This window comes from Aquarana catesbeiana, linkage group LG02 (assembly GCF_042186555.1).
Source record: "Aquarana catesbeiana isolate 2022-GZ linkage group LG02, ASM4218655v1, whole genome shotgun sequence".
Lineage (NCBI taxonomy): Eukaryota > Metazoa > Chordata > Amphibia > Anura > Ranidae > Aquarana > Aquarana catesbeiana.
Window position 1 is genome coordinate 771,532,101 of NC_133325.1, and position 20,489 is coordinate 771,552,589.

General features: G+C 42.6%; 1 protein-coding gene across 1 annotated transcript in view; it reads left to right on the forward strand.

Annotated features, from left to right (window-relative positions):
* Positions 1–1,015: 1,015 nt before the first annotated feature.
* Positions 1,016–20,489, forward strand: part of LOC141129349 (uncharacterized) — a 62,440-nt gene continuing 42,966 nt past the window's right edge. Inside the window, exons 1-3 of the mRNA XM_073617323.1 lie at positions 1,016–1,171; positions 5,656–5,994; positions 12,465–12,539. Of these exons, the coding sequence (XP_073473424.1) occupies positions 1,108–1,171; positions 5,656–5,994; positions 12,465–12,539 (478 nt within the window). The 5' untranslated portion in view covers positions 1,016–1,107. The remainder of the gene's footprint in view (positions 1,172–5,655; positions 5,995–12,464; positions 12,540–20,489) is intronic.

The following is a 20,489-nucleotide window of genomic DNA, read 5'->3' on the forward strand; positions in this document are numbered from 1 at the left end:
GGCCACTAGGGGGCGTGTGCGCGCCGCCAGAGGCATGCACGCGCCCCCTGCTTGCCCACGGAGCTGATGCGAGTGCCCGGCGGTCTCGATCACCGCCAGGCTCCTGCGATCGCTCAGGGCACACGGAAAACCGGGATCTGTGTGTGTAAACACACGGTTTCCGGTTCTCTGAGGGGAGAACTAACAGATCGTCTGTTTATACAGAGTATGAACAGAGGATTTGTTAGTTTCCCTGCACAGTCCACATCCCCCTTCAGTTAGAACACTCCCTAGGACACACATTAACCCCTTCACTGCCCCCTAGTGTTAACCCCTTCACTACCAGTGACATTTTTACAGTAATCAATGCATTTTTAATCGCACTGATCGCTGTATTAATGCCAATGGTCCCAAAAATGTGTCAGAATTGTCCAATGTGTTCGCCATAATTTCGTAGTCTCGATAAAAATCACCGATCGCCGCCATTACTAGTAAAAAAAAAAAATATTAATAAAAATGGCATAAAACTATCTCCTATTTTGTAGACGCTATAACTTTTGCGCAAACAAATCAATATACGCTTATTGCGATTTTTTTTTTACCAAAAATATGTAGAAGAGTACGTATTGGCCTAAACTTAAGAAAAAAAAAATGTTTTTTTATATATTTTTTGGGTATATTGATTATAGCAAAAAGTAAAAAATAATGCATTATGCAATAATGCAAGAAATTACATTTTTTTACATTTTTTTGTATATTTATTATAACAAAAATTTTAAAATATTGTTTTTTTTTTCAAGATTGTCGCTCTTTTTTTGTTTATAGCACAGAAAATTAAAATGGCAAGTGATCAAATACCACCAAAGAAAGCTCTATTTGTGGAGAAAAAAAGGACATAGATTTTGTTCGGGTACAACGTCTCACGACCACGCAATTGTCAGTTAAAGTTACGCAGTGCCGTATCGCAAAAAATGGTCATTAGGGGGAAAGTCTTCGGGTCTGTAAATGATTAAACTTTAAATGCTTTGGAATGAAGAGGCGAAAGTGAAAGTAATCTAGCAAGAGTCTCTGCAAAGCTGAATAAGATAAGATTTGAATTAGAGCGCCAAAGGGAGTTTGAATGAACAGATGAACCTCGTGCAGAACATGTTCTTCTGTGCAATTCTGATTCTGTCTTTATTGTCCATAGCGGGTGAGTACAATTATTTATTGTTAGGTGTGTTTTTCTATACTGTATAGCCTTCAGTATGTCTTCTCATTGAATAATGTAACACATTTATTACAGCCTGTATTACGTACTTTGGATAGCAAAGTCACTTTGTATGCATATGACCTCAGATTTTTCAGTACTAACACAAATGTATCATAAAATGATTCTTTTATTTCTCTGTGCATATAATCGGTCATTCTTTGCAAAGTAAAATTTCACTTTCTTCACTAAGCTAGGTAAAAGTGTATTTTTAAAGTGAACAAGCTCTACTTCTTTAGTGGATAATCCTTCTGTATCTGTATGATGTGTACTTGCTTTCCATGCCCTGTATTTCTTCGGCCCTTTTCACGGGGGCTTTCTGATCAGGTCCACCTGTCAGTTTTTCAGGTGGACCTGATCGCAGCTTCCATTCACCCCTTTGGGGCAGCAGATGTTGACATGTCCGCTGACACCCACTGCTATCTGATCCGATCCTCTCTGTGAAATCCAGATGGATGGAGACCTTATTTTCCATCCATCTGGTGGATGGGATCGTTTGAAAACGGACAAGCGGTCTGTTTTTATCCGATCTCCCCATAGAGGAGAACGGGGCTCCCTCTGACAGGTCTGTCCCTGCACAGTGAGCGGAGACGGACCTGTCATCCGCCTGCTCAGCGGGGATCAGCAGATCGATCCCCCGCTGAGCAAAGTGGAGTCTGCAGAGCGGACAAGCCAGTGTGAAAGAACCTTAAAAACTGTTCACCTTTAAAGTGGTTGTAAACCCTTTTTTGGGACTTTTACCAATAGGTAAGCCTAGAATAAGGCTTACCTATAGGTAGTGGAAATATCTCCTAAACGTGCGCCGTTTAGGAGATATTTCACTAGTCCGCCGATAAAGTGAATGGTGCATGCGCGGGCGAAAAAATAAAACTCCGTGCCGTTTCTTCCCTAGCGTGTGCCGTTACTGTGCGCATGCGTGGGAGTGACGTCACGCGGCTCCGGCGCATCACAGAGCCGGAGTCCGCGACCGGGAAGGAAGAGGGGCGAAGATGGACGCTGCCTACACAGGGGGCATCGCTGGATTCTTTTGCAGGTTAGTGTCACATAATGGGCTAGTATGCGATGCATACTAGCCCATTATGCTTTTAATTTGCAGGCTATACAGGGAGCAAAAGAGGAAGTAAAACCCATCAGGGTTTACTTCCTCTTTAAAAATTCTGTGTCAAAACAACACTGGTGCCTGGGATTAGGGATGGTCCCGATGTTCGGGACACACGGCAGCTGTGTTGAGTGTTATGAATGAAGAGAGATTAGGCAGGTTAGTTAGTGGATGGAGCGTGCAGTATAGAATATATAACACAGTGCAGATTATATAGTGCAGTCAGTGTAGTGTATATAACGCAGTGCAGAGTATGGAGTGTAGTGTATATAACGCAGTGCAGAGTATATAGTGCAGTCAATGTAGTTTATATAACACAGTGCAGAGTATATAGTGCAGTGCAGTGTATTAAGGGGAACCCTATGACAGAATTAATAAAAAAAAACTGCATGGGGTCTCCCCAAAATCCAAACCAGTCCTTTGGGTCTGGTATAAATATTAAGGGGAACTCCACGCCAAAATGTAAAACAAAATTGGCATGGGTCCCCCAAAATCCATACCAGACCCTTATCCGAGCAAGCAGCCTGGCAGGCCAGGAAAGGGGGGTGAGCAAGCGCCCCCCCCCGCACCATACCAGGCCGCTTGCCCCAACATGGGGAGGGTGCTTTGGGGTCCCCTTGTTGAGGGCCTCATCCCCACAATCCTTGCCGGTGGTTGTGGGGGTCTGCGGGTGGGGGGCTTATCAGAATCTGGAAGTCCCCTATAACAAGGGGTCCTCCAGATCCCGCCCCCCCCCATGTGAATTGGTAATGGGTACATTGTACCAATTCATAAAAAAAAGTGTCAAAAATAGTAAAAAAGACAGGAGACACTTTGGGACAAGTCCTTTATTAAAAAGTAAATAAAAAAATAATAATGTCCCATGATGCAAATCCATCTCACGCCGCCCGACGAACCGAAAAAAGAAAAAATATGCAAAAGCTCCGCCTCCATGGGAGGCTCCCGCCAAGTGACGCTTCTTCTCGATGACAGCTGTTATATAGCTGAGGGCGATGCCACCCGGTGATGTAAACGGGTGACTCCGCCTTCCTTTGATGTCACATGGCAACCCAAAGCACCCTGTCCCCATGTTGATGGGGACAAGGGCCTCTTTCCGACAACCCTGGCCACTGGTTGTCGGTGTCTGCAGGCGGGGAGCTTATCAGAATCTGGAAGCCCCCTTTCACAAGGGGGCTCCCAGATTCTGCCCCCCCCATGTGAATGGGTATCAGGTACATTGTACCCCTATCCATTCACCAACAAAAAGTTTCAAAAAGTAAAAACCACAAGAGTTTTTGACAATTACTTTATTAAAAAAAAAAAAGTGTACATACACTGTCAATCACACCGCCCGACGGACCCGAAAAATAGCAAAACAAAAAAAGCCCCAGTGGAGCTCATGCGGGACAATGCTTAGCTGAGCGGGACATATGTCAGAACCCAGGGCTATCATGCAAAATCCGGGACTGTTGGGAGGTATAGCATACCTCCCAACTTTTTGAGAAGGAAACGAGGGACACCTATTAGCAAAAGTATGTAGGCATAGGACACACCCCCTGACATGCCCCCTTAAGGAGAATTATACAAAAAAAGATTAGTTAAACCCACAAATGCTTTTTTTTTTACCACCACTATTCCTTTATACTGACTTTTCAAATTTACAAATGCAGCAATTTAGAAATTGGATGAAAGGTTTAGCACTGGGAAACACTTTTTGAAAGATAAATAGTGCATTTTATATACAACTTTATAGATCAGACCAAAATGAGGGACAAATGAGGAGGAAAGAGGGACAGAGGGACTTTGTTCTAAATCAGGGACAGTCCCCCAAAATTAGGGACAGTTAAGAGCTACAAACCTGTCACCAGCCCCCCTAATATTTCTGCGTACTTTTGCTAAACGTAGCTTTGAAGGGGATGTAGGGAAAGTGTCACAAGTTCTTTAGACCCAGAAGTATACTATTTCTCAGACTAGGGGTCTTAGCAGGAAAATTAGTTAAAAGGGAAGTACTAGCGCCTTCTGACCCTGCCATTAAGGCAAATCTGTTTTTTGCCAAGTATGGGAAAACTCCAGTTTCACAAACTTTCGAGCATTACCACCTATCCTACCTCTGGTAAGCCTAAAACTAACCTAAAACCTTACACTTGACCCTAACACCCTGTAAAGGCCACAACAAGTGATGGAGGATCTGAGAACTGGTTGCAGAGATCTTATCACCATTGACCCAGACCAGTGGCGGCTGGTGGGTTTTTTTTCGGAGGGGGTGGGTGGGATCACAGGGGTCACGGGCGGCACTCCCCGGGCTGGTCAGTCAGTAGGTCGGGCCCCGCACTTACCACATCACACGGGCCCTGCTCAGGGCGGCGTCAGCTGCTATCCTTCTTGCTCTCTCCAGCTGGTTCCTCGCTGCCCTTGCGTCTCCTCCCTCCTCCTCCTCCTGGGGGCCAATACGATTGGGTCTACTTTCGGCCAGTTGGGTGATGGGTCTCATGACCCACTTCCTGATTGGATGGGAGAAGAATCAGTGGTACAATAGCGAATATTCATTTGCTAATGTCACACAACTGGGTGGGCTCGAAGCGCAGTGCTCTGCGCCCCAAGCCACCCTTTTTTGAAGCCTATTAGAGCCTCTGTCTCTAATCACGTGCCTCAAACCCCCCCCCCCCATTGGAATCTATGCGTCCAGTGCCCTGCATGTAGATCAGGGGGCCGGACGCATGGATAGGGGTGGCAGCGCCCATTCGCCCCTAATAGATGGGCCACCACTGACCCAGACTAATATAAAAGATATTGGGGTTGATTAGACTTCAGATTTTTTTGCACGGACTGAACTCCAAGATTTTTCCCCCACATGGTATATTATTGTCATGTTTTGATATTACACGGGACGATATAATAACATTATAAAAATGCCAGTAGCTTTGCAGTGAGTTTTTCAATGTTTTTGCAATAGCGTGTTTAGCGATTTTTTTTTTTTAGCATTTTTCAGCAATAGCGTTTTTTAGCGGGTTTTTTTTCCAATGAATCAAAAACTTTAAACATCACTGGTGAGCCATGTTTTCTAGCGTTGATCGGCGTTTTTTGACGTTAGAGCATTTTTACAGCTGAAAAGCGCCTCTCAGAACCCACTAGTTTGGGGGTTTTTTTTACAGCCAAAAAACGCCCCAGCCAAAAACAGTTGATAACAGCCTATGTGTGCATGGACACATAGGATAACATGCTGGAGAGTTTATTGACTGTAGAAAAAAACATCTGAAGCCAAACACAGCAGCTGTAAAAACTTCCAAAAATGTCCAGTGTGCATGAGGCCTTATTTTCTATGTCACAATAACCATTTTCTTCTTTTCAGCATCAAGACCTCAAGTACTATGTAAAAAATCAAGCCTTGCTGTACTGGGAGGAGATGTTACTCTGTCATGTGAGTTCCAAGCTGATCTAGATGTTCTACAAATTACCTGGCAAAAGAAGAAGGGGAAGAACACTGAGAACATGGCAACCTACAGTGAGATGTATGGCAGCAACATCGCTGTACCATTTCAGGAGCGTGTCTCCATTCTAAGTGCCAGTTCAAGAAACTTTTCTATAAAGCTTTCTAAGCTGGAGAAGGAAGATGAAGCTTTTTATGTTTGCCTCTTTATTTCACATCCAGATGGTGCCTTCGAAGGAGAAGTTTCCCTGAACAACATCAGTAAGTCAGATTAAAAGTAAACTGTCAAGAGAAAATTATTTTAGAAATACAGTATCTAACAAAAGTGAGTACACCCCTCGCTGTTTTGTAAATATTTTATTCTATCTTTTCATGTGACAACACTGAAGAAATTACATTTTACTACAATGTAAAGTAGTGAGTGTACAGCTTGTATAACAGTGTAAATTTGCTGTCCCCTCAAAATAACTCAACACACAGCCATTAATGTCTAAACCGCTGGCAACAAAAGTGAGTACACCCCTAAGTGAAAATGTCCAAATTGGGCCCAAAGTGTCAATATTTTATGTGGCCTCCATTATTTTCCAGCACTGCCTTAACCCTCTTGTGCATGGAGTTCACCAGAGCTTCACAGGTTGCCACTGGAGTCCTCTTCCACTCCTCCATGATGACATCACAGAACTGGTGAATATTAGAGACCTTGCGATCCTCCACCTTCCATTTGAGGATGTCCCACAGGTGCTCAATAGGGTTTAGGTCTGGAGACATGCTTGGCCAGTCCATCGTCTTTACCCTCAGCTTCTTTAGCAAGGCAGTGGTCGTCTTGGAGGTGTGTTTGGGGTTGTTATCATGTTGGAATACTTCCCTGCGGCCCAGTCCCTGAAGGGAGAGGATCATGCTCTGCTTCAGTATGTCACAGTACATGTTGGCATTTATGGTTCCCTCAATGAACTGTAGCTCCCCAGTGTCGGCAGCCCCAGACAATGACACTCCCACCACCATGCTTGGCTGTAGGCTTTGTACTCTTCACCTGGTTGCCGCCACACATGCTTAACACCACCTGAACCAAATAAGTTTATCTTAGTCTCATCAGACCACAGGACATGGTTCCAGCAATCCATGTCCTTAGTCTGCTTGTCTTCCTTCCTTCTGGAACGACAGCCATGTAGACCAATTTGATGCAGTATGCAGCATATGGTCTGAGCACTGGCAGGCTAACCCCCCACCCATTCAACCTCTGCAGCAATGCTGGCAGTACTCATATGTCTATTTCCCAAAGACAACCTCTGGATATGACCGTGAGCATGTACACTCAACTTCTTAGGTCGACCATGGCGAGGCCTGTTCTGAGTGGAACCTGTCCTGTTAAACTGCTGTATGGTCTTGGCCACCGTGCTGCAGCTCAGTTTCAGGGTCTTGGCAATCTTCTTATAGCCTAGGCCATCTTTATGTAGAGCAACAATTCTTTTTTTCAGATCCTCAGAGAGTTCTTTTTCATGAGGTGCCATGTTGAACTTCCAGTGACAAGTATGAGAGAGTGAGAGCGATAACACCAAATTTAACACACCTGCTCCCCATTCACACCTGAGACCTTGTAACACTAACGAGTCACATGACACTGGGGAGGGAAAATGGCTAATTGGGCCCAATTTGGACATTTTTACTTAGGGTTGTACTCACTTTTGTTGTCAGCAGTTTAGACATTAATGGCTGTGTGTTGAGTTATTTTGAGGGGACAGCAAATTTACACTGTTATACAAGCTGTACACTCACTACTTTACATTGTAGCAAAGTGTCATTTCTTCAGTGTCGTCACATGAAAAGATATAATAAAATATTTACAAAAATGTGAGGTGTGTACTCACTTTTGTGAGATACTGTAGGTAGCAAAAACATGCCCACTTAGACACAAGAGTGCTTGTCTGTGATGATAAAAGTGAAGCAGGAAGAAGGGAGGTAAAAAATAATAGTTGATGGTGGAGAGGATAGAGGGACTTTTTATTGAGGAACCAGCTAAGTCAAGGAGGAGGACAGGACAAAGGAGAAGAATAGCATAGGAGAAAGGATCCTTAGGATTACACAAAGATGCACATTGATAGAGTGTCAGCTAGACTAGATCATAGATGGGGGGAAAAGGGTAGGTTCAAGATTGTAATGTACAGAGCCAAGTCATGGACTAAAAGGTGTGAGAGAGAAGGTATCAAGGAGAACAGGTCACAGGACCCCAGCCAGGGGGGAAAAAAAATCATTATGCTGATCTACAGAGAGCAGGGATAGTTCTTACAGGCCTCCAGCACATCAATAGGAATCTCTCACTTTACCCATTTAGGACACAGTAATACAAAGTTAATACCTGCTCCCCAACTTATGTTCTCTGTAATGAAGTGCCCGGAGACATTTCACTAGAACCTGGGAGGCTAGATTTTGTGCTTTCAGAAGCCTTATGCCGCGTACACACGAGCGGACTTTACGGCAGACTTTGCTCGGCGGACTTTACGCCGGACTTTATGACGGACTTTCCGAATGAACGGATTTGCCTACACACAATCCACCAAAGTCCGTCGAATTCGTACGTGATGACGTACGACCGGACTAAAACAAGGAAGTTCATAGCCAGTAGCCAATAGCTGCCCTAGCGTGGCTTTTTGTCCATCGAACTAGCATACAGACGAGCGGACTTTTCGACCGGACTCGAGTTCAACGGATAGATTTAAAACATGTTTCAAATCTAAGTCCGTCCAACTTTTTAACAAACAAAGTCCGCTGGAGCCCACACACGATCGAATTGTCCGACGAAATCCCGTCCGCCGGGCAAAGTCTGCCGTAAAGTCCGCTCGTGTGTACGCGGCATTATATGACGTAAAGGTTCAAACTTACTGCATGGTGGAACCGAACTTCAGCCCATTCAGCTATCTGTTTTTCAGAAGCTGAAGATCATATATAGAAGCAATACTTTTGACACCCCCTTGCCTATAAGCCCAGAAAATAGACATTTTTAATTCCACAGATTTGGCTTCTATTGATTTCAGTGGGGCAGCATACAGAAAGGGTGAGACAGCTGCCGGTCATGCGTCTGAGTGGATCCTGACATTAAAGTTTGGGTCTCTCCAAAGTCTGGACTGGCTGAGTGATGTCAGCTGACAATGGCTTAAGCTGTCGGCTGAATATAGGTCACAAGACTGCAGTGCACTCCTGTGACCTACAGAAGAAGTAGGGGCAACAAAGAGGGACCCGAGAAGACCCGGGCTGCTCTGTTCAAAACCTACTGCACAGACGAGGTAAGCATAACATATTTGTCATTTTTTTTTTTTTTAAACAAGACTTTACAATCACTAAATGGAGTCCTCCAGCGATGAGCTGTCACTGCTCCAGGCGCTTCCATCTTCTCCCATCTTTCTTCCGGGTTTTCTCGCTAGCCGTTCGAATGGTCATGCCATAATGAGGTTACTCCTGCAATTGCGAGTGGGTGCCCTAAATGTGGTCTGAGATGTGTATGCAAGGCTCATATTACCTTACTGTTGACAGGGTAGGAGAGGAATTTATGAAAGGGAGGCAGCATGTACAGGGAGGGGGATAGTGTAAAAATCAAGTAGGAGCCTTGTGTACAGGAGAAAAGGGGGTCAGTGTGTACAGTGGGTGAATCTATTTTGGGATAAATCCCAGGATGTGTTTATTTGTTGTTTCTAATCAAAATATAAATACTTGCCCAGTATTAACCATAATTTAACCACACCCACTGTTTGCTGTTTCCATTTCTCTACTGTGTCCCTCATTCTCAAGTCCAAAAGTTGGGAAGTATGAACTCTATAACTGTAGCAGTACCCCCGCCAGGTTCACTGGATTGTGCTTGTCCTCTTGTGCTGCAATGGCAACCTTTGAGGGCAGTCATCTTTTAGTAGCGCCCACGGGGTAGCGCTACATTTACAGTGCCTTGCAAAAGTATTCACCCCCCTTGGCATTTTTCGTGTTTTGTTGCCTCTCAACCTGGAATTAGCATGGATTGTTTGAGGATTTGCATCATTTAACTTTGAAGATTTTTTTTTTTATTGTGAAGCAAACAACAAATAGGACAAAATAACAGAAAAAGCCAATGTGCATAACTATTCATCCCCCTAAAGTCAATACTTTGTAGAGCCACCTGTTGCGGCTATCACAGCTCCAAGTCAACTTTGGATAAGTCTCTATGAGCTTGCCACATCTTACCACTGGGATTTTTGCCCATTCCTCCTTGCAAAACTGCTCCAGCTCCTTGAAGTTGGATGGTTTGCGCTTGTGAACAGAAATCTTTAAGTCTGACAACAGATTTTCTGTTGGATTGAAGTCTGGGCTTTGACTAGGCCATTCCAACACATTTACATGTTTCCCCATAAACCACTCAAGTGTTGCTTTAGCAGTGTGTTTGCGGTCATTGTCCTGCTGGAAGGTGAAACGCTGACCTAGCCTCAAATCACAGAGTGGTACAGGTTTTGCTCAAGAATATCCCTGTATTTAGCACAATCCATCTTTACCTCAACTCCGACCAGTTTCCTAGTCCCGACTGCTGAAAAACATCCCCACAGCATGATGCTGCCACCACCATGTTTCACTGTGGGGATGGTGTTCTTTGGGTGATGTGATATGTTGGGTTTGCATCAGACATAGCGTTTCCTTTGATGGCCAAAAAGTTCAATTTTAGTCTCATCAGACCAGAGCACCTTCCTCCATACATTTTGTGAGTCTCCCACATGCCTTTTCGCAAACTCAAAATGTACCATTTTGTTTTTTTCCTGAAAGTAATGGCTTTCTTCTGGCCACTCTGCCATAAAGCCCAACTCTATGGAGCGTACGGCATATTGTCGTCCTATGTACAGATACTCCAGTCTCTGCTGTGGAACTCTGCTGCTCCTCCAGGGTTACCTTAGGTCTCTGTGCTGCCTCTCTGATTAATGCAATCCTTGTCCGGTCCGTGAGTTTTGGTGTGCAGCCGTCTCTTGGCAGGTTTGCTGTTGTGCCATGTTCTTTCCATTTGATAATGATAGATTTGATGGTGCTGCTAGGGATCATCAAAGATTTGGATATTTTTTTTATAACCTAACCCTGACTTGTACTTCTCAACAACATTGTCCCTTACTTGTTTGGAGAGTTCCTTGGTCTTCATGGCAGTGTTTGGTTAGTGGAGCCTCTTGCTTAGGTGTTGCAGCCTCTGGGGCCTTTCAAAAGGCGTGTAATATTTAATGACAGATCATGTGACACAGGTGAACATCATTTCACTAATTATGTGACTTCTGAAGGTAATTGGTTGCACCAGAGCTTTTTATGGGCTTCATAACAAAGGGGGTGAATACATACGCACATGCCAATTATCAGTTTTTTATTTCTGAAAAACAGTTTTATGTATATATTTTTCTAATTTTACTTCACCAACTTAGACTATTGTGTTCTGATCCATCACATATAATTCAGATTCAAAAAAACGTTGAACTAAAGGCTGTAATGTAACTGTCAGGTCACCTGAGTCCAGGTGACAGATGCACACCGTTGGAGTCAGGAGTGCACCGCTATGGTAGTGGACCCTACGGCTGACAGCTGCGGATGGAACTCTGGGTGGTTCAGGAAGGCAGGTCCACTGGAGCACCAACACTGATCCCACTGGGAGCTAGAGCATAAGATTCCCCAGGGCGCGGAGTCTAAGAGCCAGAGCCTATAGTGGGGAGGATGGACTGCGCTGCAACTGACTCCGGTCGCGGCCCCCAGGGTCTTCCAGGTCACGGTAGGCTACAGGAGGACAAAGAGGAAGCAGCAGCCCAGGACAGCAAGGGATAATAAGGAGATAAGCCAAAAGGTCAGGGCGACTAGCAGACAAGGATAGACAGAGAACACGCCAAAAGGTCAGGGTCACAAGTAAGCAGGGATAGTCAAGAACAAGCCAAAATTGGTAAACAGGATCAGACGTAGGACACAGAGCAATGAGCACACGGAAGCCAAATAAGACAATATTGATCAGCAGGGCTGACTTGCAGTGCACAGGTTATTATAGAGTTCCCTGATAGGGGCTGGGGTAGAGCCATGCTTTGAGGAGAGGTTACTTAAACAGCCAGATGAGAGTGGCTGGCCTTTTAATCTGAACACATGGAGAGGTAAGATAACCATGACAGTAACAAAATAGGTAAAAAGCCAGGGGGTGGGGGGGTGAATACTTTTGCAAGGCACTGTACATAGGTTCCTGATGCTTAACTTTTTGGGGGGTGGGAAATGGCAAACAAACCCCCCAGGTCCGCACTCACCCCCCCCCCAGTCGTGGCGCCACGGCTTCTTCGGCTTCTCCTCCCGGTCAACTCGATCCACCCCCTATCCTGATTGGCCGGGAGGAGAAGCTAGAAGACAATAGTGAATATTGATTCACTGGTGTCAGAAGTGGGTGGGTTTGGGGCGCAGTCCTCTGCTCCCAGAGTCCAACCTTTTTCAAGCCAATTAGAGCCTCAGGCTGTGGCTTGAAAAAAAACAAAAACTCATAGGAACCTATGAGTTTGGCGCCCCGCATGCATTCCCACATGCAAACTAGGTGGGCTGCACCCCTTATGGACCGGCCACTCCCGATAATAATAAATAATATTAATAGACTGCAAATGGTCCAATGATTGATTCCAATGCAATAGATAAGTTGTTTCATACTTATGGGTGGTGGAGCAGAATTTTCTGGGTGCAATTACTATTCTAGATGTTAATGGAAGATTTTTAACTTGTCTGGGTAGGTCCGCCTCTGGAGGAACATCCCAATAAAGTTGCATGTGTTGAAGAGGAACTGGACATGGAGGGTGCCAATAAAGGTGAGCGTGATTCCTTGCGGTAGCCTGACATTGGTCAGGTCACATGATGTGACTTTTTCTTGCCTACTTGAGAACCAATGACAGGACAGTCATACCCAACAGAGTGGTCATTCGTCAGTGTCTTGCCTATTTAGAAAATTGATTGTGAATTTTACCACAAGCCCGCTGCATCCAACCATATGCTGAGCTGGAAGGAAAATCCATTGCTGTTAGAAATCAATGTTTATGAATGGTTTGGGTCTCTGAGAACAATGGACATGGATACATTTATATAATTTATTACTCTTCTATGTATAGAAAAAGTGAAGTTTTATATAAGATCTTTATATATATTTGTGAAAGTATATATTTTATTTGAAGCTTCAAAAGCAGTTCTATGTAGAACTCTCATGTGGTATCAATTAGTCTCACCTCCCCCATCTCATGAGAAGAAAAGTTTCATATTACTTAAGTTGTTAAGGTTACAAAGTTTCAGTTAAAGATCATAAGTTCTTTACATTACAATATTTCTTGATTAGGATATTAACAAGAACATTGCGTATTCAATTAAATAATTTGTATATATACTGATATGTAGTAGGATTTTAGATGTAAAAAGAAACTTATATTGTATATGTTTAACTTTACACATACACATAACAGACTTATCCATCCCCATGGAATGTTTTGATTAGAGACGGTTTTGTATTCCAACATCCTGTGTTGGACTGAGTGACTCCCACCTTTTTAGAAAGGTGGGAGGGAAAATGCTCATTGAAAGCCCGTGTTTTCTGTGGAACTAAAAGACAAAAACAAACCTTTATACCAGCCTTTATGGGAAAAGGTGGGGGTTAGTTGTAGGAGTAGTAAGTTAGTAAAAAGTACAGATAGGCTGATTCTGGGAGCAGACACGCACTCCGGCAGATGCTGCAGCAGACATTTATTCCAGCTCTCCATGAGGACACACTCACACACATACATCTTAAGACATTGATGCTTCATTTTAAGAATAATCTATTTTTATATTCTACATTTTGACATTGTTTTTGTAACATTTTGCTATTTTATTATTAAATAAATTTTTGAGTTTTTACACGGGAACTGAACGGATTTTCTTGGAACTTTCCTCATCAATATGAATTATTGAAATATAGTTATTAATACAGTAATAACTAGATTTTTACAATTGCTGTCAGGAGAACATATTCTAATAACTAGAAAATATGTGCCAGTTTCTTGATAAGGTCATACCAACTAGTGATTTCAGATTACTTTGGATTTGGAGATAATTTTGGATTTTTGAAGCTTTGAAATTGGAAGGTTTGATGAAGAGAAATCTGTACTTTCTAGGGAGTATAGATTGAATTATATCAAAATGTACAAGCTCATTCACGCTATGTGCATTGGCCAGCATCGCTCAGCACAGGCCCAATAACAGGTAAAAGTACATTGTTTTCAATTGGTCCAATTCACACCAACATGTTGCTTTTGCTTTGATGTGCAATGTGAAAATAGGCCATGCTGCATTCAAACATAGCGCAACGTCATGCAATGCACTACAACACATCACAGTGCACATAAGGGGAATATAAAATAACATATTTTGGATCCTGATGTGAAAAAAACAGCACTGTGTTACTTTAACTGACAATTGCGCAGTCATGCAACGCTGTACTTAAATAAAATTGATTTCCTTTTTTTCCCACAAATAGGGCTTTTTTTTTGGTGGTATTTATTTTTTGCTTGATAAACAAAAAAAGACAGACAATTTTGAAAAACAAACCACAATATTTTTTACTTTTTGCTGTAAAACATATACAATAAAAAAATGTAAACATTTTTGGTAAAAAAAAAAAAAAAAATATATATATATATATATATATATATATATATATATATTGGTTTGCGCAAAATTTATGGTGTCTACAAACTATGGGATATATTTATTTATTGTTTTACTAGTAATGGCGGCGATCGGCAACTTTTAGTGGGACTGCGATTTTGCGGCAGACAGTCAGGACACTAACTGACACTTTTGATGCTTTTTGGAGAACAGTGACACTAATACAGTGATCAGTGCTAAAAAATATGCACTGTCACTGTACTAATGACACTGGCTGGGAAGGGGTTAACATCAGGGGCGATCAAATGTGTGCCTGATGCATGCTTTAATACTGTGGACAAAGTGTACTAGAAGGAGGCATGGATCGGTGCCTCTGCTTAGCAGAGACACAGGATCCATGTCCTCTGTAGTGACAGAACGGCAATCTGCCTTGTTTACATAGGCAGACTGCCGTTCTCTCACTGTACCAAAGCATCAGCGGGTGCTGGCAGACATCAAGTCTGCCGTATCTGCCAAACAGCCCCCGCTGTGATTAGACACAGCGGGAGTGGGCCACCGGGCGCACGCATGCCCCAAACCCGGAAGTGCAGGATCATCTACTAGGTACGTGATCCTGTGCAGGAGAGCTGTATATATACAGCATACGGTCAGCAATAGGTTAATAAAAGGTTAATAAAACTAGATAGGTGCTTTTGATGTGGATCAACACACTTAACACAACACACGTGGTGTATATCCATTCTATTGGCTTAACTAAGATGCAATGCTGTCAGAAATCTACACAAGCTGATCACAGCCATCAACCCAAAGTATTCTGAAAAAAGAGGGGGGAATTTTGGGACTTTAAATGAGGCACATATTGAAATGTGCCTCCATCCCTATTGCGGAATTTACTGGAAATTGTGGGACTTTAGATGAGGTCATGGACAAAGTGAAGGCAACTAAAGAAAAAGTACATGTTTATTGAAAAAAATGAGATGCATAAAAACCATGTCAAAAAAGAGGCCACATGAAGAAAGACATTATAGTGAACATCATTTCATAGTGAATTGCAAAGACATGAATATGTGCATATGCAATAAGCGACAAGAAAATATCAGACATGGAGTCACATTGTGGTCTCATTTGATAGATAATACATACAAACATTTCATATATATACATGTAAAAATACAGCAGCACTGGTGAAGGGAGTACAGATAAAAAACAGTAAACATATAATAGAGCAATGAAAGATGTTCTGAATTGAAAGTGTGTTGTAGACATGTGTCTAGATCTCATATGGCCGACGCTTTTCGTGTAGAAGACACTCATCAGGGGCAGGTATTCAGGGGATATCTAAAGCATAAATGAAATCTATGGTGAGTCTACTGATGATTGAATGTGGCAAGGAAGGGTGGGAAGCACCCTAAATACTTACATGAAGTCCATACAGTAAAGTGTGGCCGGTACGGGGCCAGGGCCAAACATGTGCATCCGTCCCGGTTGCTGAGGTATGTTGGGGTCAGTGCTGGCGAGGCGGGTACCCACAAGCCCCCCCTGAGACATGGAGGCCCAAGTAGTGGTAAAAAACACAAAGTAGTGCGCCAAAATGGACAGCCTAAAAGGAGTAACATAAACAATGTATCAAGGTGATGCTGATACAGTGAAAAAAGATATATGAATAAGGTAATGTTCGTCTGATGAGGATGGTGGAAAAAGGGATGTCCGTACCATCTTTTGATGGTATAAAACAGTGTACAGCCACATCCAGAGCACAGTGGAGTGTGGTATGTACAGAATGTCACGAAATGCACAGCAGAAACATATCCGGTTCCATCAGGCCGATCACTGAGGGATAACTAGCGGACAAAATGGTAAAAACAAAACTAAACTGGTAGTACCTTGCATAGTCCAAAATAGCGCTAGGATGCAGTATGGCGTCTCTGGTAAATGGCACCCGTTTGTGTCAGAGGAGGCAAGATATAGACCCGACCCGCACACGTGCACGTTGACCCAACAACCAGCGTCACCCTGGCACGGCGGGAATGGGGAGGGGCCTCAACACAGACTGTCAATTACGTCTGTGGAGAACGCCCATATTCCCCATCTAGCCGGCAACAGATGGGAAAACTCACGCTCCACGTCATGACGCCGGCTGTGACGTCACTAGTGGAGCAGGATGGGTGGTGCCGATGCACTGTGAGAGCCTGCCCACCCCCCGCGCCAGACAAGATGGAGGGAAGGGGGCACGCTGAGCGCATCGCAGCTCCCGGAAGTCAGGTACAAAAGCGGTCCTGGATATAAACAGGTCACTGAACTCGTAATCCCAAAATGAACATAACACAGCTGTGCTGCATGATCTCATGGGCACAAGAAAAAGTGTCCGGAATATGCAAGACCAGGATACGGTACAAGACCACCCTAGTCATTGAAACCTAACACAAAGGTGGCAGGGGAACACTGCCAAACCTGTCCATGAACCTCCATCCCTATACAAAGAAAAAAGAGGGGGGGAATTTTGGGACTTTAAATGAGGCACATATTGAAATGTGCCTCCATACCTATTGCGGAATTTACTGGAAATTGTGGGACTTTAGATGAGGTCATGGACAAAGTGAAGGCAACTAAAGTAAAAGTACATGTTTATTGAAAAAAATGAGATGCATAAAAACCATGTCAAAAAAGAGGCCACATGAAGAAAGACATTATAGTGAACATCATTTCATAGTGAATTGCAAAGACATGAATATGTGCATATGCAATAAGCGACAAGAAAATATCAGACTTGGCATCACATTGTGGTCTCATTTGATAGATAATACATACAAACTTTTCATATATATACATTTAAAAATACAGCAGCACTGGTGAAGGGAGTACAGATAAAAAACAGTAAACATATAATAGAGCAATGAAAGATGTTCTGAATTAAAAGTGTGTTGTAGATGTGTCTAGATCCCATATGACCGACGCGTTTCGTGTAGAAGACACTCATCGGGGGCAGGTATTCAGGGGATATCTAAAGCATAAATTAAATCTATGGTGAGTCTGCTGATGATTGAACCGGACGAGCAAGGAAGGGTGGGAAGCACCCTAAATACTTACATGAAGTCCGTACATTAAAGTGTGGCCGGTATGGGGCCAGGGCAAAACATGTGCACTTGTCCTGGGAGCTGAGGTATGTTGGGGTCAGTGTAAAAAATCAAATAAAATAATCATTCAATACATAAAATCAATGAAGTGTCAAAAACTTGCCAAATGGTTAAATTAGTGTACAAAGTGTAAAAAATAGATTCATATATTCCAACAAAGCCAGGGCAGATGATTAAGAGTTTGTTCAGTCTCTTAACCAAATTAGCAATAAGATAAAAAATAAATAAAGTTCTTGTCCTCAAATAATATTAAAAGACGGGATTTGAATGTCTGATAAGATGCACAAGTAGGGGTTAAAAAACTCTACAAATAATGGTCACAGAACCCTCACTTTCATATATTGTCCAAGAACTAAATGTATTGGTGATCTAGAGTAAGTTGTCTGACGTTATTCAAACTTCCACCACTAGGGGGTCCTCCATGCCAGCATAAATGAAATAGCAATTATCCAAAGTGTCAGCATATAGCCATAGATAAAATGTCATCCGTTATAATTATTTCCACCACCAGGGGGTCCTCTCCTTCATCCACCAACTCTCCCAGACAGCACTGCACATCCAAAACGTCTTCTTATACCTCGTATCCTCCGCAAAATGGGGGGGGGGGGCGGCAGCAAACAAGGGTGGGAGAGAGAGAGAGAGAGAAAAAAGCCCCAATAGTGTAGTAAGGTTAAAGTACACAGGTTTTATTAAAGGTATAAAAATGGACTCTTACAATGAAAATTATAGAAATAGGCATAAACAGTTGCTAAGGCGTCTGAGCGCCGCTCTCACATCACTTCCTGGTATCGCTCAGTCTCTCCGGCCACTCCCTACGCGTTACGTCATCACGTGACTTCTTCAGGGGATCTTGACTTCTTCATGATTCCCTGAAGAAGTCACGTGATGACGTAACGCGTAGGAAGTGGCCGGAGAGACTGAGCGATACCAGGAAGTGATGTGAGAGCGGCGCTCAGACGCCTTAGCAACTGTTTATGCCTATTTCTATAATTTTCATTGTAAGAGTCCAGTTTTATACCTTTAATAAAACCTGTGTACTTTAACCTTACTACACTATTGGGGCTTTTTTCTCTCTCTCTCCCACCCTTGTTTGCTGCCGCCCCCCCCCCCCCCCCCCCCCGTTTTGCGGAGGATACGAGGTATAAGAAGACGTTTTGGATGTGCAGTGATGTCTGGGAGAGTTGATGGATGAAGGAGAGGACCCCCTGGTGGTGGAAATAATTATAACGGATGACATTTTATATATGGCTATATGCTGACACTTTGGATAATTGCTATTTCATTTATGCTGGCATGGAGAACCCCCTAGTGGTGGAAGTTTGAATAACGTCAGACAACTTACTCTAGATCACCAATACATTTAGTTCTTGGACAATATATGAAGGTGAGGGTTCTGTGACCATTATTTGTAGAGTTTTTTAACCCCTACTTGTGCATCTTATCAGACATTCAAATCCCGTCTTTTAATATTATTAGAGGACAAGAACTTTATTTATTTTTTATCTTATTGCTAATGTGGTCAAGAGACTGAACAAACTCTTAATCATCTGCCCTGGCTTTGTTGGAATATATGAATCTATTTTTTACACTTTGTACACTAATTTAACCATTTAGCAAGTTTTTGACACTTCATTGATTTTATGTATTGAATGATTATTTTATTTGATTTTTTACACTGTAGCGCGGAATCACTTTTAATCATTATTGTGAGTGGATTGTGATACACTATAGGTTCTGCTGCAGGCAGTTACTATTTATTTTATGGTCACACCTTCATGCACTCTAGGCACTTTGGGGTTCGATCACATTAATATAAGTTTTCACTAATTTAATTTATTCACGTATTTATCATAGTAGCGCGAGGGCTTTACATTTCCATGTTGGGGTCAGTGCTGGCGAGGCGGGTACTCACAAGCCCCCCCTGAGACATGGGGGCCCAAGTAGTGGTAAAAAACACAAAGTAGTGCGCCAAAATGGACAGCCTAAAAGTATTCTGGGGAAAGAAATGAGTAAAGGTGTAGGATTTGTTGCTATGAACACGCAATTAACTGATAGCCAGGAAATAGTACAGTTCCATACTTTCTCCAGGATTAGAAATGAGCCAGATGTTCGACTCGAACATTGGGTCTTCGCCGAACAGTGAACATTATGTGGTGTTCACGGCAAATTCGAAAAGCCGTGGAAAACCGTTAACCACTTTAATACAGGGCTTTTATACACCCTTCCTTCCCAGACCAATTTTTAGCTTTCAGCGCTCTCACACTTTGAATGACAATTACTCAGTCATGCTACACTGTACCCAAACAACATTTTTTTCATTTTTTTCTTACAAACAGAGCTTTCTTTTGGTGGTATTTAATCACCACTGGGTTTTTTATTTTTTGCAATATAAGCAAAAAAAGAGAGACATTTTTGAAAAAAAAAACACTTTTTTTTAGTTTCTATCGTAAAATTTTGCAAATAAGTAATTTTTCTTCATAAATTTGGGCCAAAATGTATACTGCTACATATCTTTAGTAAAAATAACCCAAATTAGTGTATATTATTTGGTCTCTGTGAAAGTTATAGAGTCTACAAGCTATGGTGCAAATCATTGAAAATTGATCATACCTGATCACACCTGATGTACTGAAGGCCTATCTCATTTCTTGAGACCCTAACAAGCCAGGAAAGTACAAATACCCCCCAAATTACCCCTTTTTGGAAAGAAGACATTCCAAGGTATTTAGTAAGAGGCATGGTGAGTTTTTTGAAGTTGTAATTTTTTCCCACAATTCTTGGGAAAATTAATTTTTTTATTTTTCTTTTACACAAAATTGTCATAATAACAAGTTATTTCTCTTACACAGCACATGCATACTTGCAATGACACCCCAAAATACATTCTGCCACTCCTCCTGAGTATAACGATACCACATGTGTGGGACTTTTACACAGCCTGGTCACATACAGAGGTCAACATTGAAGTAGCACCTTCAGGCTTTTTACAAGCAT